Raw genomic sequence first — 26905 nt, 5'->3', positions numbered from 1 at the left:
AAATTCATTGGCACAAAATTTGAGGCATGAAAAACGAGGCACCTAGAAAAATCTGAGACCAACCCAGAAACGCTCATGAAAAACCCACCAAGAATATGAAATCAGAATGCAGATCCGACTACTAAAAAATCGAGGCACGAAAAATGATGCACCTAGAAAAATCTGACGATGACCCAATTGAGGTCTCGAAAAAGCCACCAAGAATCAGCAACCAGAATAAAATTTCGACTTGAACTGAAGGATCAAAACCCTAGTCAAAAATTGCAGAAGCCTTAGGGAAAATTTTCAACCTGCAAAAAAAAATCTGACCAAGAAGAGAAAAAGAACCTACTGTTGCTGTTTTTTTTTTTTTTTTAAGTTTTAAAAAAATCACTTCAATAAAAAGTTTGAAATTTTTTAATAACAAAAACTTTAAATTTTTTTAATTTCCATTCTCTGATACCATGAAAAATAAATTGAATGAATGATTAATAATCGGATAATTACATTGAACAATATACACATGTATATATAGAGGTTACAAGACGATGTTCTATGAATAGAACTAGTCGTTAAAGTGAAATCAAATAAGCTAAAAAGCTTAAAAAGCTAAATATAGCTTAAAAGGCTAAATAATAAAAAACTAACTTAAGAAGCTAAATAAGTTGACTAAAAAACTAAATAGCTAAATATGTCGACAAGTAAGATGACTGCTAAAAATAGAAAATGACCATTATAGAAGATAATATTATTCTAACATCAATAACATTAAAAACTTTCATATAAAAATGCCATAGCAGCTAACACGATTAAAAAAAAAATCCATCTATTTATTAAAACTTAAGTCTTATATAAAGTCCTTATGTTTTCCTTGCTATGGAGCACCCTAGAGCAGAGTGGGATAATTAAACCTAGACATGTGATTGTGGGAGTTATCTTCACTTCCATCTCAATACCTATACTCCTTATAATTCAATTAAATGAAAGTACGAACTTTGATAAAAATATCAAGAGTACTCATCAGAGCAAGGAAAAGGTGAAGGTATAAACAACCTCTTGTTACTCTTCCTCTGAATCCTAAGCAATCACATCTATCTCTTCAACAACATTCACTAAATCAACAATACCTCAACCACATCAATGCCAATAACAAAATCCAACTCATCGACTAGCGGCTTAACTTAACATAACCTTAAAAAATCATGTGTATCAACTTCTATACACGCAAACCCCACAAATCAAATAGTTTTTTTAAAATTCAACCCCATCAATCAAATAATATTTTTATAATAATGATATGCTCAATATTACTCTTCACATGTTGAGATGGTTCATAGTTAAAGAATAAGGAATGTGGAAGAATAGATAATATCTCCTCTTTAAATTTTTTTGTAATAGATACATGTTTCCTCTTCACATGTTGAGATAGTTTATAGTTAAAGAGTAAGAAATGTGTAGTTTATAGCTGTTTTATAGTTAAAGAGTAAGAAATGTGTAGTTTATAGGTGATTTATAGTTAAAGAGTAAGAAATGTGGAAGAATAGATACACATTTCCTCATTACAACTTCTATACATACAAACCTCACAAATCAAATATTTTTTCTTTAAAACAACCGCATCAATCAAATAGCATTTTCATAATAATTATATGCTCAATATTACCCTTTCACATGTTGAGTTGGTTCATAGTTAAGAGCAAGCAATGGAGAAGAATAGATACATACATCCTCTTTACATCTATGTTGTCAACAACATTCGTGAAGTCAACCATACCTCAATCACATCCATGCCAATGAGAAAATCCAACTCATCAACTATCTAACAACTTAACTTAATATAACCTTAAAAAGAGTATCAACTTCTATACACACAAAGCTCATAGATCAAATAGAATTTCTTTAAAATAACCCTATCAATCAAATAATTTTTTTATAATAATCATTCGCTCAATATTACCCTTCCCATATCAAGATGGTTCATAGTTAAGAGTTACAGAAATGTGGAAGAATAGATACATATCACCTCTTTACATCTATCTCTTCAACATCATTCACTAAGCCAACTATACCTCAAGCACATCCATGCCAATGATAACAACCAACTCATCAACTACCAAGTGACTTCACTTAATATATCTTTAAATAATCATGTGTATCAACTTTTATACACACAAACCCCACAAATCAAATAGTTTTTCTTTAAAACAACCCCATAAATCAAATGACTTTTTAATAATTATCATATGTTCAATATTATCCTTCACATATTGAGATGGTTCATAGTTTAAATAGTTTAAGAATAATAAATGTGGAAGAATAGATACATATCTCCTCTTTACAATTCTTTTTACCCTTGACCCAAATTTTCCCAATGGAACATGCTCCAAAAATTTTTTATTGTATTTTACCATTAAAAAACTAAATATCATCATGCTATCATCAAACATTTTAATTATACTTTATAATTTGAAAGTAAACATTTTAATCATAAATAACATACATAAATTTGAAAGCTTATGAATTTGAGTGGTGTATCCTTTTTCTATCGTACTCTATGATCCATCATCATGACAGTGAGCTAGAGAAGAGAAAACTATTAGATCATAGTCATTCAAAAGATTAATATAAAAAAGGCACGCACTCCATCAAATTCGCCAACATGAACTGTGAAAACCTAATATCTTTAAATAAACAATGTACATTTTATATTTAAAAATACAAATAAAATTATATTTTAAAATAAAAAAGCTTCAAAACGGTCATACGGCCATCAAAATGAATTGCTTTTTTACAGGTTAAAAGCTTAAATTTGACCTCACAGCCATCAAATTGAAGCCCTGTAAATCGGCAAAGGCAAGGAAAAGCTTTAACCTTTGCTCTGTTTCACAGGTGAGCGAGAGCTTTTGAAATTTAGTGCTCCAATGTTTTGGTTGAGGCGGCTCGTCTTCTGCAATAGAAAGAGAAAAGTGAGAGGGATAGTGTTCGACATGGACGGAACCCTAACTCTTCCAGCAATCGATTTCCCTCAAATGTATCGCGCTGTTTTAGGAGACGATCATCCTGATATTAAGTCCGGAAGAGTTTCGAGCATTGATATTCTTCAGGAAATACAAGATTGGAGCCCTGAAAAGCAGAACAAAGCATATGAGATCATCACAGACTATGAGCGCCAAGCCCACGATCGACTCCAGATAATGCCAGGTATTTTTCTATTTCACACTGCATTTAGGTTAAATCGATTTAGCAGTTTTATTTTTCATATTATTTAATTTTTTTTAGTAGAATATTGATAGTTATGATTTTAAAATTGTTAATGTTGATGGTGAGTATTCATAATTGAATGGAATGTATTTTTTAAATCTAAAAAGTAACAAATCATGTGATGTCATATGTGCGCTCCAATAAAACATGAATTAAGGTATAATTATCGGTATAATTTTTTTTGGGATCTTTTAGGATTAATTAAAAAACATATTGATGTGGCATCATATTTGATGATATAGTCTTGAAACCTTACATATAAGCACTGGACTTGCCAAGTTAGCTATTGTAAAAAATTGAGAGTGATTTAAATTTTTTATATGAGATCTTGAGAGGTACAAAATTAGGGTGATCAACTAATAGATCCTCTCTCCTAATCTTCCTAAATACAATAGAACATTTTTATTCATGTTGCTTTCACCTGAATCCAAATTTGACTTAAGATATACTTTGACATTGCGAATGCACATTTGATTGTGTTAATTGAAATTTAGAGTGTAATATGATTTCAAATTTCAGTTATGAATAAATAGGAACAAATGTATAACTACGGCATTGAATAGACATTGTTCAAACTCAATTTCTTCATATTGTTGAAATTTCTTTCAACACATGGTGAAATTTTTGTAAGCAAAATAAATGGTACAGATTGGAGTAGTTTTAGGAAATATTTTCTAGGGTAGAGGGACTGATAGTTAGGTAGGGTCTTATTGTGGGGATAAAACTTGTGGTTATAAGATTTTGTCTTGCAATTTGTAAATGATTAAATGTTTATCAAAATGCGTCCTTACATGAACACACGAGAATTTATGAATTTCATATAAAAAAATATAAATGCATGTTTTTTTTAATACATCTGGCAAATAGTTTTTTATTTTATATACAATATTATACTATCCAATAAAAGTGTGTCATGTATAAAATAAGGTGCTCGTCCAAACAAGTATTATTTCTATGTGGACAAATACTATATTTATGTATACAACTATTGGGGTGGCAATGTATATATGCATTGGAGTACTTCATATTATATGTTTCTCCTATAACAAATGGTTAAAGGTGAGTATAATAAATATTTTGGATTTTATCATGAAATGTGAAAAGTTGTCAAAAGGTTTTATGATAATTTAAAGTTGAACAGAAGTTGTATTTTAAATATAATGTATTATTTTTATAACAATAAATTATAGTTTGTGTTAACTATTGGGTCATTTGTGTTGGATATAAAAATTAGAGATAACAAGATTTATGGTTTCTAAAAGTATTGAGATCATTTAAATTGCATTTAAGTTATAACTTAAACTATAATATGATGTTTTTGTTATTAATAAGTAACAAAGCAAGGCTGTTGTCCCTATAAACAACAACCCAAAGGGTGTAAAGTTAACAGTAAAAGCGGTAGCAACACATTAATAGCACATTAACAACCAACTAACATAAAAAACTAACCATTAGCATCACTCAAAAAGAAAATTATACATTTGGAACCCTTGTCCAATAAGCTATCTAAACTACTTAAAGTTTTAGCAAAAGGTCACCTATGGCCATAAACATAAGCACTATCTATACTAGTAAAAGTTTTAACATAGGGCCATTTGTGGCAAAAAACAACATTAATAACAAAAACTAAAGTAAAATTATCCCTAGCAACCATTTTTGAATTTGAAACCAACCTAGTGGAGTACTTTTTTTGCATCAGGCACAAACAGGTGACAAAATTGTGCATAACCGTCATGCTAAACCAAGAGACACTCCCAAGTTTCCTTTCAAGTTCGAAGACCTTGGCTTTGACCTTCTACAACTCATTAACATTAGTTTTGCAATCAGGATTGGTCCCATCCTGCTAGGTTTTATAGGTCCCTTATGTCTTGGGTTTGTTTATCTCCACTTCATTTGACATCGTATCATTGGTGAGATCAATTGGACTCTCCAAAATATGGGTGGAGTTGTCATCATTCTCAGAGGTTTCCATCTCCTCCTTTTCCTCCCCTTTGCCAGTTTCCTCACTTTATCTTTCCTTCTCATCATCACTACCCAACTCCATCTCATCCTCAGTATCATAACCCACTAGGTTCTCCAGTTTTCCTTTCTCAGAAGAGCAGGTGGCCAACCTATATGACCTCCTAGGGGTATTTTCATTTTTACTAAAATCTTCCCCTGCTTCCTCGTCCTCCTCATTGACCTCTCTGATGGTCAATTTGGGCTTTTTAATAGGGGGTAGGTTTTTCCCTTTTCTGTTACTTTGCTAGGGAGCAGGGCTTTACGTATAGGGTCCCTCAGTTCATTTTCAGTCATAGTGGGGGATTTAGGAGACCTAGGTTGGGAAGCAATTTTGGTGGCACCCGAGAATTGGATGCACATTTTCATGCTAGGGCTAGGGATACTAATAGTGCTAGTCAGGGGTAGGATAGCAGGGTGTGGGACTTCTTGCATAATAATTTGTCTCGGGGGCACAAAAAAAAGTGAAAATGGTAAAGGCAGAAAATAAGATCTTGGTTGAGCGGAATAGGTTTTTTTCCCTTGGCTTTTAGCATTCCCAACCACTTTTTTCACAGAACATTCCAAAGAATTGAGAAGGAAAAAAGGAAAGGAAATAAGACTTTGATTCCTAAAATGGTTAAGGAAGGAAAAATGGTAAAAATAAAACACTTTAAACCTACCCTCCAGGGTGAAGTACTTCATTATCATGAGGCATATCTAGTTCCATGAGAATAGTAATTTCTCTTTATCAAAGCCATCATGTAGCTTGACAAGACTTTCATTCCCCCTAAAGAACTAGTTGAGGTTGTCATTATTAGAAATACAACTTGTTTTCTTCCATTTTTGGCCTATGGTCGGCAACCCCATCACCTACGCAATAACCTCTTTGTTCGCTTTAAATGAGATTCTTCCCACTGAAACCCTTATATCCACCCACAAAATTGCGAACTACGTGAAGAGGCCCTTGTCATAGACATTGATGCTTTCAATGAATTGCGACACACCACCTTCATAGAAAATATGCTACTTCGCTTTAAATGAGATTCTGCTTATTGAAACCCTTATATCCACCCACGAAATTGTGAACTACATGAAGAGGCCCTTGTCATAAACATTGATGCTTTCAATAAATTGCGACACACCACCTTCATAGAAAATACGCTAGACCATGACATCATTTTTAAATTCTTCATGTTTCCTTGGCTCGATTCAAACCTTGTCCCCACCCATTCTGTCAATCTCAGCAATAGTAACATAAAGCACCACATTTTTTTTTTGAATTACCACAAATCGCATTGAAAAGGAAAGTCGGCGTAGATAACTAGATAAAAAGGTTGTAATTATTAATATGTGTGCCAGCTCCATCCTTCTTACTCCTCGTCTGTCTCATAAAAGCCCACTTGTGCAGACAACACCTTCCTTTACAAGTAATAATTATGGTCTAGATTGCCAAATATTTTGTAGGCTTTCCCCAATTAAAAATGCTTCAAAAATTTTCACTTTTCATCCCATCATGATGCCATCTCATCATTAGGGCCCTTTTCGAAGTATTCACATGGTCCCTGCTTTCCCAAGTGTGTCACCTCAACTTGCTACACGGGGACCCCTCCATGTAGGTGTGCCCTCCCCCAATTCATTTTCACCTTCTCAATCGTTTCAAATTCCTCACAACAATACATTTTTCTCACCTCTACCGTTATTAATATTATACCTATTCAACAACAATAATATGTAGAACATGCTAATCCATATCCATGGATTTTTAATCCTCATTCCAGTTATGATTAACTTTGATCTCTCCCTCTAGGAGAGTTCTTACATGCGTTGGAATACAACCAATATTTCTCTAGCATCAAATACCTTCAATTTCAATACCTAGAGTTGCCATTGCGTCAACAATCATATTACCCTCCCTACATGAATGGTCAATGACAAACAAGTCCAACTCGAGGAGTTTCCTAATATCCCAATAATTCCTTCAATAGACCAATTGGTTTTGGTTAGGCCATTAATAGCTTCAATTATCAACTTTGAGTCCCCTTTTATAGCTAAAGCTTTAACACACACACACACACACACACACACACACACATAGATATATATATATATATATATATATATATATAGAGAGAGAGAGAGAGAGAGAGAGAGAGAGAGAGAGAGAGAGAGAGAGAGAGAGAGGATTCTAAAGACTTCCTCAACCAAGTTTTCCTCCCCTGTGAAATTTTTGTTGTTCCTTTCTTTCCACAAGCTCCATCCCAAGAGGTGGGATCTACCTCCAAAGTTGTCCGATCAAAGGGTTATGAGTAGGTCCCCTCCATTCAGTGACAAATTGTCAGATAGTACTATTACTGGCCCATTGTATATCAAGTTTCATCAACATTTTTTGTCATAACTCATGATAAAATTTGCAATGGAGAAGAATATGAGGGATAGACTCTTTATCTTACTTGTAGAGAATACACCTATTAGGTAATTGGAATCCCCTCTTAATCGAGTTATCTTGAGTTAGGATTTTATTGTGCATATTCCTCCACCAAAAGAAGTTTATTTTGGGAATTAATTGCGAATTCTACATCTTCCTCACCACCTTGAGGAGTTTCCATTAGTCATCAACAGATTGTAAGTCGATCTAACTGAAAAATCTCACTTTAGCTCCTTTCTCTTGATGAAATTGTCCTCCCTTGGAAATAACATCATTTGCAACTCAATAGCCTTCTAAGTCAGATTAGGTTGGTTCTGACAACATTGAGAAAGATCCTTCTAACATTTAGAAGGGGATATATAATCAATAGCCAAAGTACCAAAAAACCTCCTAACATGATCATAAAGGCTTCTAAAATTCTAATTATAAGTGAAAGGCATGTCCCCAATCCAAACATCCTCATAAAACTAGATTAAACACCCATTTCCAACTTGTCATTTCAATCCAAATTGGATGAGGTTCTTGCACTTAAGAATATTATTATAGATTTTTGATCCACTTGGGAATCCATGAGTAGAGAGGATTTTGTAGAAATTTGCAAAATTGAGATACTTAGCACAACATTATTTTTGCACCAATTAGAATTGTTTAGTGCTAGTTTCTACCCCATGTTAGTTAGAAGGGCTTTCTTTATAATAGTTAGTTTTTTTATTCCTAACCCTCCCCGTCTCTTAGGTTTGCAGACCATTCCCAATTCACAAGGGTCATTCTCTTTTTATCCTCCATATCTGTCCAAAGAATTCTCCTCTATATTCTTTCAAGTTTGTTAGCCATAGAACCAATAATCTTGAATAGAGAAAGAAAATAAGTAGGGATACCTTGAAGTGAGGTTGCATGTAATTGGAGTTTCCTTGCACTACTAAGGATTTTTCCCTTCCACCCCGCTAGATTCTTTTGCAATATTTCCAAAATTGAATTCCAAAAAGTCGGCGTCACATCTTTGACAATTAGAGGAAGGCCAAGGTACGTTCTAGGGAGAACAGTGTTCTGAGAATCTAGGATAGCTTTAATGTTGTTCTAACAATAAATGGTTTTTTTGTTTAACTCCTAGGGATTCCATGATAAGTTTTTGGTCAAATCTTAAAAAAAATAATTTAAGGACACTTATTACTAAATATGCCATTGTGGCAATTTTATGGTGAGTCACACCTCCAAACCTTAGTTATAGATAGATAAGAGTCCATATTACATTATAAAATGAATAGAGATACAAAATTCAATGTAGCTATTAAATTTTGCAACACAAACACTTGCAAGATCGAATGGCAAATAATGTGAGATTTTGCCAAGATCAAGGGCACAATGAAAAATATAAAAGAGAGACAAAAGAATGACAAGAACAAACTGTATACTCATCAATATACAAATGATCAATTGGATTAACCAATACAATGAATATGGGCCTGCTTATATAGGTAAGGCCACATGGATGTATGAGCACACAATCACGACATGTGGCTCAATGAAAAACAAGGGTAGGTAAGAAATACTAGGGGTAGGTAGGAGAAATAATATAATATTCCACAAGAGGTGGATGACCCAGCGAATGTGGAGTGTAATAGCAAAGTAAGACCTCAAAAGGTGGAATTTCTCCTACAAGCTATATCCCTATGTGCACACTTCTCTAAGTGTCTCAAATCCAAACTACGAAGAGATGTGTTATCCTAAGTTAACTTAAGAAAAGTGTAATAATATCCATAATGAATATTTATTTACACCAACACCCCCCCTTAAGTCAACAATGCAAGATGGGTCCCGACTACTAGGCCATGATAGGTACCCATATACAATATGCAAATGCAAGCAAAACTATGCAATGCAATCTCTCACAAACGGAGAAAGGGAGAAAAGCCAGTTGGAAAAAACTCCCCCCCAAAAGAGAGATGAATGTACAAAAGACTCTCAAAGAAGAAGTACAAAACTTCAAAGAGGAAAAAGTCCCCCCCATAAGAGAGGAAGGAGAAGTCAGCTGACCCCCCCTAATGAGACATCCCGCACCCCTAAGAGAGCTCACAACTGTTGGAACTTACTCTCGGTGAAAGGTTTGGTGAATATGTCTGCAACCTACTCCGCTGCAGGACAATACTGCAAGTCAATGACCTGCTCCTGAATCAACTCTCAGATATAGTGCATATGGATCTCGATGTGTTTGGTCCGCTGGTGCTGGACCGCGTTCTTCGAGATGGGAATAACACTCTGATTATCACAATGTAGAACTGTTGGCCGTGGAGTGGTGAACCCAAACTCTGTGAGAATCTGCTGAAGCCAAATGGTCTCAGTCGCTGCGTTAAGAGCTGCTCGATAGTCAGCCTTAGTCGAAGAGAGAGCAATAGCATGCTGCTTCTTGCTTTGCCAACAAATGGGGCCTGAACCAAGGTGAAAACTATAACCTGAAGTAGACTTACGATCATCAAGATCGCTAGCCCAATCAGAGTCTGTGTAACCAACAAAGCGAAGTCCTGTGCTTTCGGCATAGTGAATCCCATAGTGATGTGTACCCTGGATGTAATGAAGGATGCGTTTGGTGGCTTTCCAATGAAGCTCATGTGGTTCCTGCATGAAGCGGGAAACCATGCCAACCACAAATGAAATATCAGGGTGTGTATGAGTCAAGTAGATGAGACTACCCACAAGCTGACGATACAATGTGGCATCAACTGGTGGGGAAGAACACTGAGCCTCAAGCTTGACTCCTGAAAGAAAGGGAGTCGACGCAGGCTTACAATCAATGATATGAAAGCGTGCAAGTAGATCAAGAGCATACTTGGGCTGCGGTAGTGTAATCCCGGAAGGTGATTGTGAAATCTCTATCCCGAGAAAGTAGTGCAAAAGACCCAAGTCAGTCATAGATTTGACCCTGCTAATGATGGATGCGGTGCTCCCTGTAATGATCAAATCATCAACATAGAGCACACGTATCAAGTGAGAGTCATCCTGTCTTAAAATGTAGACATTTGGATCAGAATGACACCTGGTGAACCCTGCTGAGAGAAGAAAGGAATCCATCTTGGCGTACCAAGCCCTGGGGGCCTGCTTGAGGCCATAGAGAGATTTCCTTAGTTTGCAAACCAAGGAAGTATCCTGGATGAAACCCTGTGGTTGCTCCATATAAATCTCCTCATCAAGATCCCCATGAAGAAAAGCACTCTTCACATCCATCTGATGTATAGCCCAACCATGAGTTGCAACAATAGCAAGTGTCAAGCGAATGAAGTTCATCTTGGCTACAGGCGCAAAGGTCTCAATATAGTCAACACCTGGAACCTGAGAGAAACCTTTCGCAACAAGCCGAGCCTTATACTTATCCACACTACCATCCACTGTAAACTTGGTCCGGTAGATCCACTTACATCGAACCATCTTTCTCCCCTTAGGGAGATGGACTAAATCCCACGTGTTGTTCCTCATCAAGGAACTATACTCTTCCTCCATAGCTTGGTCCCACTCAGGAACCCCTGATGCTTCCCGAAATGTCTGTGGATCGGAAGCGGTAGCAATGAATGCATGTGGAAGATCTTGATGTTGTGATCAAGTCCTCCGCATATCTGAAGGATCCCCAACAAGAGAACCCGCGGACTCAAGTGTCTGTCAAGCCCAACGAGGTCTAGGTGGAGGTGGAGAACGAGGCTCGTCAACTGCAAGTGGACCCTGCGGAGGTGTAACCCTGCGAGTCGGAGTTGTAGGAGTCTCATCATTTGAATCACTAGCATCACTATCCACAATGGAGGAAGGTGGAGGAGGTAGAGAGGCTAAGCTAGGAGAGCTTTCCTCAAAGTGAACACTCCTCTCAATGAACACCTCATGTGTCTCAGGATCCATCAATCTATATGCCTTAACACCCTCAGGATATCCAACAAAAATGCAAGGCCTACTCTGAGGTTCCAATGCCTTGCGTTTCTGTGGAGGTATGCGAGCTCATGCTGGACACCCAAAGACTCTGAAATGTCTCACAATCGGTTTCCTACCAGCCCAAGCCTCAAAAGGAGTAATACCTTGCAAAACTTTGTGAGGAACCTGATTCTGGATGTGTGTGGCACAACTGATAGCCTCTGCACAAAAGGTGGGATCAAGAGAACGTGCATGTATCATACAACTAGCCATTTCTTTGAGAGTTCTATTCTTGCGCTCTGCAACTCCGTTCTGCTATGGAGTGTATGCAATAGAATGCTGAAGATCAATCCCCTCAAATGTACAAAAATCCTCAAGTCTCTTGTTCACATATTCCCTTCCATTATCTGTACGAAGAATCTTGACCCCTTTCCCGGATTGCTTCTCCACATGAGTCTTGAAGTCCTGAAATCTGTCAAATACTTCACCCTTATGAATGAGAAAGTAGACCCAAGTGAAGCGGGAGTAGTCATCAATGAAGGTGAGGACATAGCGGGCCTTGCTAAATGAAGGTGCTGGAAATGGACCTGCTACATCGCTAGGAACAAGTTGAAGAACTTCCAAAGCTCTCCAAGATTTCCCCTTATCAAACTTCTCCTCAAGATGCTTGCCCATGGAACAACCTGAACATACACCCTCTCTGAAAAATTGATTCAAGGTAGACCCGTGACCATGTCTTTAGTGCTGAGTTGCTGAAGATAGCAGTAGTTGAGGTGACCAAACCGCTCATGCCATAGCTTACCTTCTGAATTTGAATGAGTAAGCAAGGCCCTAGAAGGAGAACTTGGCACAAAGTGGGAGAATGAATAAAGCCTTGAGTTGTCATTGACTTGTCCCACTGCTACCAAGGCATCATCATCAAGTTCCTTTACCACAACCGAATCAGGTGTAAACTCAACCTTTTTCCCATTCCCATAGTGAGTGATTTGGTAGATAGAGAGAAGGTTGGTAGACAAGTTAGGAACATAAAGAACATTCTCAAATGTTCCATCATCCATGTCAACTGAACCTTTCCCTTCAACCTCTAGTTGTGTATCATCACCTATGTAAATGTGAGGTACCTTAGATGGCTCCAATGAAGAAAACTGCTCCTTTGTAGAACCCATGTGATAAGCGGCGCCCGAGCCAAGTATCCACTGTTGTGAAGAACCTGTTGTAGCCACAAATGCTTGCCCTTTTCCCTTAGACTATGAGGAAGAGGAAGGAGATGAATCCTTATTTGTGTAGGCGGATGGCAAGTTGATGTTGTTTTTCTTAAGAAGATTTGTCAACTCATCAACTTTCTTGATGTGGCATCGATGCTCATCATGACCATACTTCTTGCAATATGCACAAGTTGGTTTATTCTTCTTAGGTGGAGTCCCCTTTTTGAAAGAGGATGAAAAATCGCCTTGTGATGGAGAGGATGATTGCCCTTTTTCCTGTTGTGGTTTTGACTTAGATTGCTTCTTCTTCTTGTTGGAATCTTTGCTTTGACTCCCTTGACTCCCTTGATTAGCCACCAAAGCCTTGGACTTTGAAGACTCGAGAAGCCCCATGTTCAACAACTTAGATTGTTCCAATATCAACATTTTTGTGAAAGCATCAAATGAAGGCATGATGTAGGAACTCCCCACTGTCAAACAATGAGTTTGGAAGCTAGACACAAATGTTGCATATTATGGTGTAAGTTTGTCCAACAAGTTGAATATCAACTGAGCATCCTTTTTGTCAATTCCACAATCCTTAAGCTTTGCTCTTAGCTCATTTGCTTTGGTGACATAATCTTGGATTGTATCAAAACTCCTAGGATCCAAGTTGGTGAGCTCATTGTCAATCTTGTAACCTCTGATTTCATCAACTTGACCATACAATTTCTGAAACATATCCCAAGCCTCTTTGATTGTAGTACACTTCTCAATGTGAAAAATGAGGTCATCTGATACATACTTACGCAAAGTTCCAAGAGCCATGCAATTCTTAGTGAGCCATGCTAACTGAGCATTAGGATCAACCTTAGGATCAGGTGGTGCTACTATTGTTCCATCTATGTAATGCGTGAGACCTTTTTCCATTAATCTGCTCCATACTTTAATTTTCCATGATGCATAATTATGTGGAGTTAAAGGTGGAAATTTATGAGGACTCATTGCAACAAAAATGAAAGAGCACAAGTAAAGAGAGGCACAATCACACAAGACACCCCCTAAATTCACTCAATCAAAGAACCCACCCAAAAGTGATGATTTGACACTTTATACTTAGTGCGTGTACAATGGGCCACTTGCAAAAAATGCCAAAGTGGACTTTTGATTTCAACTTTACAACTGCCTCAATAAGGTCAAAAGAGACTCAAACTAATAATGCAAGAGATCTAAACTAAGATCCAAGCAATTTACAAGTACCAAATAGGCCAAATGAGACCAATATTGGAAAGTACAATTTCCACTCAAAATCTCTGAAATCTGATCATAAATTATGAAAGTAGACAAAAAATATGCACTTTAAAAAAAAACGGCACCTGAAAAGGAGGTCGGATGAGCTCAAACACAAAGCCTTTGAAGTTGCAAAATTGAGGATTGGACAGGTACAGCTGAGAGAATCCGAAAATTCTGAAAAACCTGTGCACCAAAATCAGAAAATAACCACACCGCTGCGAAGAGCACAAAAAATTAGCTCAAATAAAAAAAAAATTGCACCCAAAAAGGAGCAAAATTCAGCAAGTTATGAGCCTCCAAAGTTGACCCAAAAATCTAAACTGCTCAACGAAGAGGGGTCTAATTTTTTTTCAAAAAATGTTCACTGGGCGCTGACTGAGCGGTTGACTGTGCACTGTTGACTAGACAGAAGGTACGGACCCGCAAATTTTTATTTTTTTTAAATTTAGATTCGAAAATTCCGTACCGTACCGCCCGAATTGGGCAAAAAATTCCTCCAACACCCAAAATTCGATTTTCACCAAAATAGGTCGAGTTTATACTCGATTTTTATGGAAACGGCCTCTCGGACGCAATGGTGAGGTCGAAAACGCTCTAAGATGCCTCCAAAAAATACCGTCCCTTAGATCTGAAAATAGAAGCCTTACAAGATGTCTCCAAAAACCAATCAATGAAGCCCCAATGGCTCTGATACCATGTGAGATTTTTCCAAGATCAAGGGCACAATGAAAATTATAAAAGAGAGACAAAAGAATGACAAGAACAAACTGTATTCTCATCAATATACAAATGATCAACTGGATTAACCAAGACAATGAATATGGGTCTGCTTATATAGGCAAGGCCATATGGATGTACGAGAACACAATCATGACATGTGGCTCAATGAAAAACAAGGGTAGGTATGAAATACTAGGGGTAGGTAGGAGAAATAATATAATATTCCACAAGAGGTAGATGACCCACCGAATGTGGAGTGTAATAGCAAAATAAGACCACAAAAGGTGGAATTTCTGCTACAAGCTATATCCCTATGTGCACACTTCCCTAAGTGTCTCAAATCCAAACTACGAAGAGATGCAATATCCTAAGTTAACTTAAGTAAAGTGTAATAATATCCATAATGAATATTTATTTACACCAACAAATAAGAACACCTTTCACGAAAAAGAGTTGCACAAATGAACGCTATATTACTCACAAACAAAGTACATAATCAATTTCAATTATATAATGATGTGCTCATAAAGAAAGCATGAAACTAAATTTAGAAGAACTAAAATGTAAACATGAGGAGCTAAATAAAGCTCAATTCTAGCTAAACTAAATGCATAAAAACTAAACTAGGTGCACAACTAAAATAAGCACTCGTAAGTGAGCTTAAGCAAAGAGCATAACTAGTTGTAAAAAATGCAACTAATAGCTAAATATTCTCTAAACCCCCCCGTTAAGTGAAACTTAGGGTGAGTAGAAAAACTCTAAATGCATGAATGCAGAAATGGATCCCGATAACAAAAGGCCTGATTAGGTACCCATGCACAAACCAATGAAGTCTCTCCAAGTGGGGAAAAGTAGAAAAATCACTCTCCAAAAGCAAGAGATGCAATGCATGAGAAAAACATGAACTGCTAGAGAAGGAAGGAAGGCCTTAGATAATGAGAGATGCAATGCATGAGAAAAACATGAACTACTAGAAAATGATGGAAGGCCTCAAATATACCCCCCCCATGACAACTTCCTTCACCCCAAGAATTGATCGCAACTGAAGATAACACGGGGACACCAAGGGTTTAGTGAAGATGTCTGCAATCTGCTCCTCTATATGTATGTAACCCAAGTAGAGAAGACCATCCTAAATCAACTATTGAATGAAGCACATGTAAATCTCAATGTGTTTATTCAATTGATGCTTCACTAGGTTGTCAGAAATGTGAATGACACTTTAATTGTCACACCAAAGAATAGTGAGACCATCAAGAGGAAAACCAAACTTTGTCAACAACTGACAAAGTCATAAAACCTCTTGGTTAGCAAGTATTGCTACTTGATACTCAGGCTCAGTAGATGATAATTCAATAGCAGATTGCTTCTTGCAAGACCATGCAATGGAGCCGAAACCAAGACCAAAACCAAAGCCAAAAATAGACTTTTGATCATTAACGTCACCAACCCAATCCAAGTCAATGAAGCTAACAATCCTAGAGTCTCCTGATGTATAATGAATGCCAAAGTGTAATGGTCCTTGGATGTACCTCAAGATACGTTTGGAAGCCTTCTAGTGACTCTCATGTGGATTTTGAGAGAACTAAGAGACAAGACCAACAATAAAGTAAATATTAGGATGAGTGTGTGTTAGGTACAAAAGACTACCAATCAACTACTTGTACAATGCAGGATCAATTGAAGGAGTAGAACAACTGGAAGACAACACAATCCTTGACTGAAATGGTGTCAGGGAAGGCTCACAATCAAGCATGCCAAATATTTGAAGCATATCAAGAGCATACTTCTGCTAACAAATGGAAATCCCATATGAAAATTGAGTAACCTGAAAACCAAGAAAGTAATGTAGAAGAACAAGATCTGTCATGTCAAATTGCTCCACCAATGCTCTTTGAACACTCTAAATCATGGAAGAAGAGTTGCCTATAAGAATTAAGTCATCCACATATAGGACCAATATCAAAAGATCTCCCTCCTAAAGTTGGAATGCAATTGTGGGATTAGAATGACAACGTGTGAAACCATTAGATAGTTGGAATATATCCATCTTCTCATACTAAGCCCTAGAGGCCTATTTGAGACCATACAACAAATGTCAAAGCCCGCAAACAAGTGAAGAGTCCTACACAAAACCATGTGGTTGCTCCATATAGATCGCCTCATGAAGATCACAATGCAGGAAGGCACTCTTCACATCCATATGATATACTGACCTGGGTCGACAAAGTATGTTAAACCAGCATAGGAATCCAAGCAAAGGAGGATGTCGACAAGCATGACAGCTGGATGCCAGGTGGAGGTAATGCACAGGTCGGTGGAGTGTGCATCAATGAAACAAATCTACATGTAGGTCGACTTTAATGAGGAGCCCACAAGTCACAAAGGATGCCAGGAGATTGCGGCTCGAGGAAGGCAAGCTGGAAAAGCAATCGCACCGATCTTGCAAGAAGATTTGATCTTCGTAACTGTTAGGTGAAGGAAACAACAAATCCATTAATGCCGAGTGACAAAGGAAAGCAGAAAAGCATGGTGCAGAACTCCAGATTTAGAAAACGCACATTGAAATGCGAAGTTCAGTTGGTGATTGAACGTTGTCATAAAGATCATATCTGAGGGGATTTAGATTGAGTTGGAAAAGGAAAACGTAACACGATAGTGTTTGAATGCATTCTTGGCGGGAAACCATGAATATAAATACATGAGCTCGAAACAGAGAAGGTTGATGCTTGTAGAGAAGAAAAAGAGAAAAGAGAGCTCAAGTGCAGAGAAGGATCATTTTGGCCTTAGAATTTATTCTAAGAAAGTTACAGAGTGAGTGAGCAAGCAGATTAGTGAGAGGGTTTAACCGACAATGATTGAGTACCGGTATAACTGTAGCAGGTGCAACAGTTAAGCAAACTGGTGAGGTGTGTTAGAGCAAGACAACATCCAAGCGTGACATAGTATGTTGTGAGACTGTGAGTGAGAGAGAGAGAGAGAGATAAGAGAGGCCAAGAATAAGAGAGAGTGATCTCACAACTGGTAGTGTGAGATCTAGTGGAGAAGAAAAGACTATCAACCGATAGTAAGATAATTGATCAAGAGTTGCAGAATTCATTTGCAATAAGAAGCGTTAACTGTATCTAAATTGTATTTCAATATATACATCACCAAGTTGGAGCTTGGTGCAGGGGTTGGTGCTCCTTGGGTTGGTGCCCTAAATCCTTGTAATCCAGTGTTTGACTTGTGAGGCTGGATTGGAGCAGTAGTCTCCAACAACATTTCTCACCGAGGTTTTTCCCATATTGGGTTTTCTTCGTATATCTGGTGTTGTGAGTTGTATTTGTGTGATTGTTCTTTTTAGTTTCTTTTTTGCCTTACCAGTTTGATAGTTTGGTGCTTGAGATATTAATCAGTATTGTGAAGTTGCTTTAAAAGTCAAAAAGTTTAGGAACCATTGATTCACCCCCCTCTCAGTGGTACTCTGTGTTCAACAGACTAATCTATTGTGCAAGGTCTAGACCAAGCTTGGTTGACAATAGTGTCGCTTTTATTGTAATCATTATGCACTAAAATTGTGATTCAAGGTCACAACATAAGAGGGTCCCATTAGGGGACATTATGCTCACTACCTGATGAAGACTGTCTCTTAGGCTTTGATTTCTTCTTCTTTTGTTTGCCCTTAAAGGGTTGAGCAACCAAGGCCTAGGAGGAGCAGTCTGAAAGTGAATCATGTTGAGTCAACAAAGCTTGCTCCCGTGTTAACCACTCACAAAAGGCCTCAAAAGAGGGTAAAGTGAAGGTTGTACCCAAAGCATCCATGGAGGCACAAAATGTAGAAGCGAAGACCTAAAAAGGTCCTCAAAGCTTAGGGAAGATCAAGTAGATACACTCTCTGTCAGATTTCTCCTTACCAGAACCTTTCAGCAAAGATTTGAGAGATTTGAACTTCTTTAGAAAGTCCTCAATAGTGGGAAATGAATTAGGCATTAAAGTTGTCAACTCCATCTTTAGTTGTGTTATCGACAACTCATTAACTTACCACAAAAGATTGTTGAACTTAGTCTACATGTCTCACAGAGTAATGCACAATTCAAGGTGAAAGAGGAGACTATATGAAATATGCATGACATTCAATCCAATAGCCTCCTCCATCATGTTTTTGTGCAAAAAAACCTCAAATGAACGATCTAAGGTAGGTTGGGTCTCATCCAAACTAGACCACAAACCCTTGGATATAAGAAACTTAGTCATTTGATCCTTCCAAGTGTGATAGTTATGGGGAATAAGACAATCAATAGAGTCTGCCATAGGGTTGAGGTGTGAAGAGGATCTGAAAAAGACAAATTAACCCCTCCACAAAAAGAAACCATAAACCCTAGTTCAACTTAAATGAAGATAAAGCCTGGAATTAATAAATCACTTCCTTTGAGAACTTGAGAAAAATATGAAAAAGATACTTGTAGATATGAACAGGTGACTCCAAGAGATATCTGATGATGAGCAAAAGTCAAAAAATGGAGTCTGTTTGCCCAAATTATGGCCCTAGAAGCATGAGAAATAAGTATGACTTTCGAGCCCTATAGAAAACAACTAGAGTAGAATCTAGCGAAACTACTACCATGTCTAGATCGACATTGGAATCAACTTTCCGACAATATGCAGAAGTCAAAAAACAAAGCTCGTATGACCAAGTTTTGATAAAAAAACAGAAGTTTGCTTTTTATGGCTTGGAAGGTCAAATTGGTCAAAGGTGGTGGTCAATTGCTAATGTGTCACTATTGATGTGGAGAGAATATCTCCTACATAAAAAAAATCTCCCCTTGCCAAAATAAAACATTCTCCAAGATTTCTGGTGCTAAAAATAAGAGATCTTCACTAAATGTAAAGGAGGCACTCAAAATAGACAACGCACTAAAAAATTGGAGGAAATCTGCCAAAATTAGTCGATAGCGCTGATGTCAGCAGTTGTGTAGGTCTGATTTGTACCTTTGTACTTGATTTGACCCCTTGTTTCAAATTTCAAAAAACTTTTGACTTTTATTAAACCTCTTTTTAAAATAAACATACCCTTGAACAAATTAATGATTTTTTTAATAAAAACTTTGTAGCAAAGAAATTAATGATTTTCGCAGACGTGTTTTTTTTAATGCGCATGCGTGTACAAATCTGTACGACATATGAATTTTCATACAAAAGGTCAACCCTAGAAAGAAGTCAATAAATTTCTTTGACTCTGACTTCAACGTTTTGATAGGTGATCTTTAGGTTTTTGGGCCTTCTGAGTGCGATGGTGATGTTCGGTTTGTCCCAAACTAACCATATTTTTTAGCTACTTCCAGAAATGGCCTTGAAAAACATGCCCTCCACCAATTTGACCCCAAATTTCAATTCATCAGATTTTGATGAAACAACAGTTGATCTTACGGTTTTTCGACATTGTAGATGCTCATTTTGCTTCAAAATAGATACAAAATTTGCTCACCTCCAAATCCACAAAAAAAGCAAATATGTGACCGTGCAATGCTTTTGAGCAAAGAAACCTCAAAACTTGAGAAGGGGCTTGCCGAATCCATGCTCTGATAACATGTTGAATTTTGCAATACAAGCACCTGCAAGATCAAACGACAAACAAGAACACTTTCCACAAACAAGAGCTACCCAAATGAATGCTATATTACTCAAAAGAAAAGAAAATATAATGAGTTACAATTGTACAATGAGGTGCACATAATGAAAGCACATAGCTAAATTTAGGAGAACTAAAGTGCAAGCATGAGGAGCTAAATAAAGCTCAAGTCTAGCTAAATTAGGTGCACAACTAAAATAGGAACTCCTAAGTGAACTTAAGAAAAAAGAATAACTAGTTGTAGGAAAAACAATGAAAAGCTATTTATGCTCTAATAGTAGCGCCACTATATGATCACAAAATTAGGTCGCAAGATTATTGAGCCTTCTTCCCTACTAATCGAGACTTCTACTATAGTTTTTTAATCCCATTTCTTTATTTTAAGAATACAAATGTAATCTTTTCACTTAAAAGAATATATCATTTTAACTAAAAATAAGACAATGTCCCTACCCTAACTAGTGTTTTTTGAAATTATTTTTAAAGCTAAACAAAATTAAAATACAAAATAATGTGTAATCAATTGATTTTTATTAAAGCTAAATTTTTTATTTTCAAAGTATTAAACATTGTAAGTTATATAGCAAAATAGAAAAGCTTAGGACACTTAATGCAAGACCTTACTTTAGAATCATTTTTTATAAACATGGTAGAAAGAACAAAGACATTTATTAAATAAGAGAGAGACATAAAAACCTTTGGATTTGGTGTTAGATAAATAAATAAGATTATTGTCATTTATCTTATATAAAATGTTGAGATTTATTTTAAGAAGCTTGAAAGTGGATTTTTTTATTAATTCTATTTATGCTATTGATTTTGAAGGATTTATCTTTTACATATTATTTTGATCAATTTTATTATGAACAAGAATTAAATGCTACTCACACAAGGATTCTTAGCCTCAACATGCCCCAACGGTAGATTTCAAAGCAAGAGGGAGTTCACTAGAGATGCGTGCTCACACAATTTTTTAAATTTGTTGGAGAGGAAAACTTCCATTTCTCTAGTCATCCCTATTAGTCAATTGTTTACCCAATCTAGTACCAAACACTTCTCTAAGAAATGTCTTTTTCATATGAGTAGAAGTGTGAAACCATCTCTTGTCCAAATGATGAAATTGAATGTTTCCCACTTGAGGTGTGAAAGTGAGGAATTTCAATTGAAGGTTGCACATGTACATAGAAGTCTAGAGAGATATTATATGGAAGGAGAAATCAAATATAAGCCTTATGAAAGGTATATACCATGCTAGACAAGGGCTTCAATTAATCAACAAAGCCCTTGCATGCTTGAGGTAAGTTTCTCATGGAAGGTTGATTAAGATCAATGCTCAAAGATTTAGGTTCCTTTGTATCATCATTTAAGGTACCCTTATTATATTGTAAAGAGTCAATGACTCAAAATCTCATCAAACTATACTTGTGGAAATTAAGAATTAACACTAATGGATTGATGTATATTCAAAATAAATGTCTTGAATCGGGAAGAAAAAATTCTACAAAAGAGAAGTGACTAGATTTAATTTGGGAAACCCCATGAAAGTGTAAGGTTGACAAATGCACTACTACTAAATTATTATTAACAAATAAAAAATTCACCAAGACAAGCATTAATTAACTACCTTAAACATGGGATCAAAATATCTAATAAATACATGAGAATGTCAATTAAGAAACAAAATAAAACAACCAATTAAAACTTTATATGAAGGTTATTAACAATAATAACAAGGATTATTATTTTGTTAACACTATTATGGATTGTGTTATATATATTGAAAATAAATGCTAACTTCAAGAAGGTAAAACTCTACAAAAGAGAAGTCAACACATGTTAATCTTGGAGACCCCTCCAAAGTGTAAAACTAGCTTGGTTGGCAAATGAACTACTACTAAATTATTATTATTAATAATTAAACAATTCGTTGAGACAAGAGTTGATTAACTACCTTAAACAACATTGGATCAAAAGATGTAATAAATAAATGAGAATTTCAATTAAGAAACAAAATCAACGACCAATCAAAACTTTATATGAAAGTTATTAACAATAATAACAAGGATTATTATTTTGAATGAAAAAAAGTTAGCAAAAAAATTAGATTTCCTTAAAGAGAAGATTAAATCCAAACACAACAAAGATATTTGTAGATAGCAATAGATGTCATAACAACCAAAATAAGACCCATAAGGGGCACTTACAAAACCACTCAACAACATTTTTACTAGAATCAGAGCTCCAACTAGGACATGCCATTTCCCTCCTTACTCAGCTAGAATCCTTCTATCTTGCCATACTAAGTAAGCTTTACATTATGTTGGGATTTACCTAGATCCAAATCCCCCAACCAACAATATTTGATTTTCTCATTCCCTTTGAAGCATAATTCACCAAACAATCAACCACTTTAACTATTGCTAATAATCACTATAATGATGTACAATGTTAAGATATTCATTTACTCTAACATAGACAAATAAAGTGAATTGTAAGAATTGTGGAATGCAATCTGCCTCATTCTTTGCCTAGTTACATCACATTACTAAGACTATGACATGAAATACAATTGGAATTCCAATTCTTAATGTCTATAATGTTCTACAATACTCAAATCGACCCCTTTTGATACAATCAAATTCTCTTTTGTCCTGTATAGATGTTGGGATTTTTTCTTTAAGCACTAAAAGATCCTAGAAATGGAATTAGAAAGAGAAACATTAGTGTAGTGTCATAAATTATAACCCTTTAAAAATTTACACTCCTTTTTGCGCCCTTAACTTAGTATGTTTCCTACTAGCTCTCATCCAAGCCTATTTTTGGTCTTTGTATGGAAAAAATATCGTTATATGATCACATAGTGATTTAGGTCTTTGTCCCGAGTCTGAGTGCACTAGGGCCATCCTTGATTGACCCCTTTTTGGGTGGACAGGGGCAGTAGGTGCCCTTGTCCTAGTGGTCAAGGGTGCTAGGTGCCCTTGTCCCTCCAAAAGAGCCTATTTTTAAATATGTCAATGCTTAGTTCTTGCCAGTCGATCCTCGATCTTGATACCTTAAATATGGTCACTAGAGGTTGACCTAATTTATGAAATACCTTGAGAATCCTATATAAGAGCATTCTTTCAATTCATTTTCACATCCATCCATCCACATCCATCATCCATATCACAAGCATTCATTTTTCATCCACAACATTGATCATTATTAAGATCATTTCATCATACTATATCCTTCAAGATATGAGCATTTTGGAGCAACAAATTGTAGCAATATTCTTGCAAGCAAGTTTTCATGATTGATTCAGTTATATCTTGTCATGTTATTGTATCAACACTTATGGATCACATTTGAAGAGCATTGCATCATCACCATGATCAACTACAACAAGCTTGAGGTAAAACATTCTGTATTTTACTTCAAATCTTTCTATTTCAGTTTATCTATTTCATTTGAGGGTTAATTCCAACTCAGGGTTTAACTTAGGAAAACCCCTATCAACACAACAACATTTTTCCTCTCTTGTATGTGTAGGTGAAAGAATATGGAGACAACAATTATAGATTTGAGAAGAGTGCAGACAAAGGCACATAAAACCAATTTTTTGCAAAAGTTAAAGCACTGGGTCAAGGTCACCTAGCATTAGCGTCCAACGCTTTTCTGATGAATTTTTAGGGAGATACTCAAAGTGACATGTTGAATCTGAAAATATCTCATTTGTCTACATTTGACAATTTTGGACAAGGACGCCTAGCATCATTGTCCTTGACTTCCAAGTCCAGATTTCAACCACAGGTTCCTCTTTACTTCCCATTTCTAGATCTATGCTTCATGTGTGCATATCAAATTTGAAATTGTTTGTGCATGTTGATCATTGTCAATTTCACATCATCAACCCTAGTTCTCACATTTAATCATTCAATTTCAACTCAAAGGGAGAGTGAAATCTAATTTGTGTTCAATCTTTTCATCATAGATTTTTGATGTTGAACCAATTGATTTTAACCCCCCTTTAATGTATCTTGGTTAGAAATAAGCTTGCTTCCTTGTTTACATAATCAAACTAGCGAACCCTCTTCTTTTCACCAACCATTGCATTTTGGTGAACCCGACATGAATAGCATTTGACATATTTCTGACTAGGTGTTTTTAGATTTGGGTTCTTATAATGAAATTTACAAAATTTGATTGGTTTTCTATTTCAAATGTGATTACATTTCTTATTAGCTATACTTACCAAAATCATGTGTTAAATAATAGCTTATTTCACTTCATGTGGGTTGCATTCATTCATACCATTTTCATGTATTGCATTATAAGGGTTTCAAAGATTTTTCCTACATGTTTCTCAAAGCTTTCATATATATTTCATGTTGTTATATGATGGAATTTTTAAAGAAGTCAAGGAAATGTTTGGATTTCATAAAAGATTTGGTAGATGTTTCAAATGATACCCTTGCTAATATTACTAGAGATGATATTGAAATGACTCATACTTGTACCTCTCCTAAAGTATCTTTTATTCATGAGGAAAGAGTTAATGTTCCTATCAATGATCTCTCCAATGGAGATGCAACATTAAAAAGTAATGATGAATCCTCTTCTCACAAAGGTAATTTGATGCAAGAGGGACAAGGTATGCATGTTAATCTTAGGACATCTATCACTCTAAATCCTCCTTATTCTCCAAGAGCTTATCTTAATCATCAACATATTTTTAAACAATATTATGTTATGCATTTTATCCATGATTTATCTCCTAAGGTAAATTAAATAAAGATGACACTTTAGATGACGAGAATACTTCTTCCCAACCTAACAAAGTGGAAATGAATAATGATGATAGAAATAAGAATCTGCCTACAAAGATCCTTTCCCCCTCATCTATTAATCCGATTGGACCTTCAAGGTGTACTTACACAACAAATTTCGATGAACTCTATAATGAAAGTCCTTCCCTTTCACAAGTAAAAACACATGAGGAGGTTGGCTATGACATGATTACTGAACAAGGATATAGTGGACAAGGTCTTGGAAAGATGGAACAAGAAATTAAAGTCCATGTAGATCCTCCTTCACAATGCACTAAAGAAGGTGTAGGACTTCCCCCCCCTTCCTTATTAGTTCTTTTACCAAAGCATAATCCTCCTACCCAACAATAAATATAACATATCTCTAATGAGCGGTTGAAGCTAACAACAAGAATCTTTTGGAGACTCAAACATGATAAAAAGATTACTTTTCCTTTCATTAGATATATCAATAATTGTAAAAATGAAGATGGTAGTATATTTTGCCTCTTTCATTGCAGTTACTATCATTCTATTTCTGATTGTAGAGATTTTAAAGAATTTGTTCAAGATTTGTATGATAGGGCTTTTATTCATATTAAATTGGATCTCATACTTTTTCTCAATCCAAATTTACAAGTGGTGCCTTAGTACTTCATTCACCTATTATGTTGATCCTCACTATGTGACATTAGTAGCTTACCTTTTGGATTCTCTTTCTCATTCATGGTGTTACAATTTCATGTGCAATCTGTTGGATATTGTTGAGATGTTTGTTGGAACAATGTTTTGCCATTGATATCAACATATTCTTCTATGTGTTCTAGTGTTGTAGTTAGATTAAATGAGTTGGTTTGGTCAGTGTGTTGCAGTTAAGTAGATGTGGTTTTATGGGTTTTGAGATAAGTATTTCTAGTTGATTCAACATAAGTTTCAGTGGTCTGCATGATGATTTAATCAAGTTGTGAGGTTCACTACTATGGTTATTTCTTAGTTGTTCGTGTTATTCAGTATTCTATTTCGTGCTCTGCATTGCTCCGAAATTGCAATATTCTTGTGTGCAGATTTGGCAAAGTATTTGGGATGTTCAGGTGTGTCCTCAATTCTGGTGGTTCATGATTTGGAAATCCACAAGCGAATCTTTCAGGTTGACAATCTATTATGTTGGTGTTCTTGAGCTCCAGTAAAGAGATGATGATGATTCTAGTAATTCATGTTGTTGCGATTGTTGTGGTACAATTCACATTGCTTGTGAATGTTCCTAGATCGTGTTGTATTTGTGTTGTTGGTCCACATTGATCATTGTGCACGATATTGATCATTTTCTTGATTCGGTGGTGTTCTTCGTGTTATGCGACATTTATGGAGTTGTAGAGTGTTGTGGATGATTGAGACATAGTTCTTGGAGGTGTTTTATAATTGTGGTGTTGATTTGGGTCCATACTATGTCTAAGGCGACATTGTTTTGGTCCGCATGTGTTGTTGTAGCATGTGAGGTTATTATTTTGTAATTTATGTTGTGGGTTTAGCTGACCTTGAAATATAGGTTGATAATTTGTATATATACATGTAATATTCATTTGAGAGAAGCATCTACATGTGCGAATATTGTATTGATCACTTAGAAGGAGAAGAGAAGAGTGAAGAGGTGTGAAAGAATGTGTAGAAATATAAGAGCAAAGTTTGGGTATATGTGCTTAACCGAAACTATAGTCAAGCATTAGGAGATATTATTTTCTCAATTCATGTAATCCAAATTGTTGTCTGAATCTTTTGT

The 26905-nt window shown here is 36.0% G+C and overlaps 1 protein-coding gene across 1 annotated transcript; it reads left to right on the top strand.

Annotated features, from left to right (window-relative positions):
* The first annotated feature begins 2759 nt into the window (after positions 1-2759).
* LOC131041424 (haloacid dehalogenase-like hydrolase domain-containing protein At2g33255) lies at positions 2760-26905 on the top strand. The gene is made up of 2 exons (XM_057974510.2): positions 2760-3180; positions 26193-26905. Exons 1-2 carry the CDS (start codon positions 2901-2903, stop codon positions 26303-26305), a joined length of 393 nt encoding a protein of 130 aa, XP_057830493.2. The 5' UTR covers positions 2760-2900; the 3' UTR covers positions 26306-26905.

The sequence above is a fragment of the Cryptomeria japonica genome, chromosome 11, assembly GCF_030272615.1.
Source record: "Cryptomeria japonica chromosome 11, Sugi_1.0, whole genome shotgun sequence".
In the NCBI taxonomy this organism is placed as follows: domain Eukaryota; kingdom Viridiplantae; phylum Streptophyta; class Pinopsida; order Cupressales; family Cupressaceae; genus Cryptomeria; species Cryptomeria japonica.
The sequence above is the reverse complement of the archived record's forward strand: the minus strand, read 5'-3'. Positions and strand labels throughout refer to the sequence as shown.

Excerpts from the sequence above, each read along its gene's own strand:
- LOC131041424 (XM_057974510.2), top strand. The coding sequence starts at position 2,901 with ATGTTTTGGTTGAGGCGGCTCGTCTTCTGCAATAGAAAGAGAAAAGTG. Across the intron at positions 3,181-26,192 it reads TCGACTCCAGATAATGCCAG|ATTTGGCAAAGTATTTGGGA; the intron begins GTATTTTTCTAT and ends TCTTGTGTGCAG.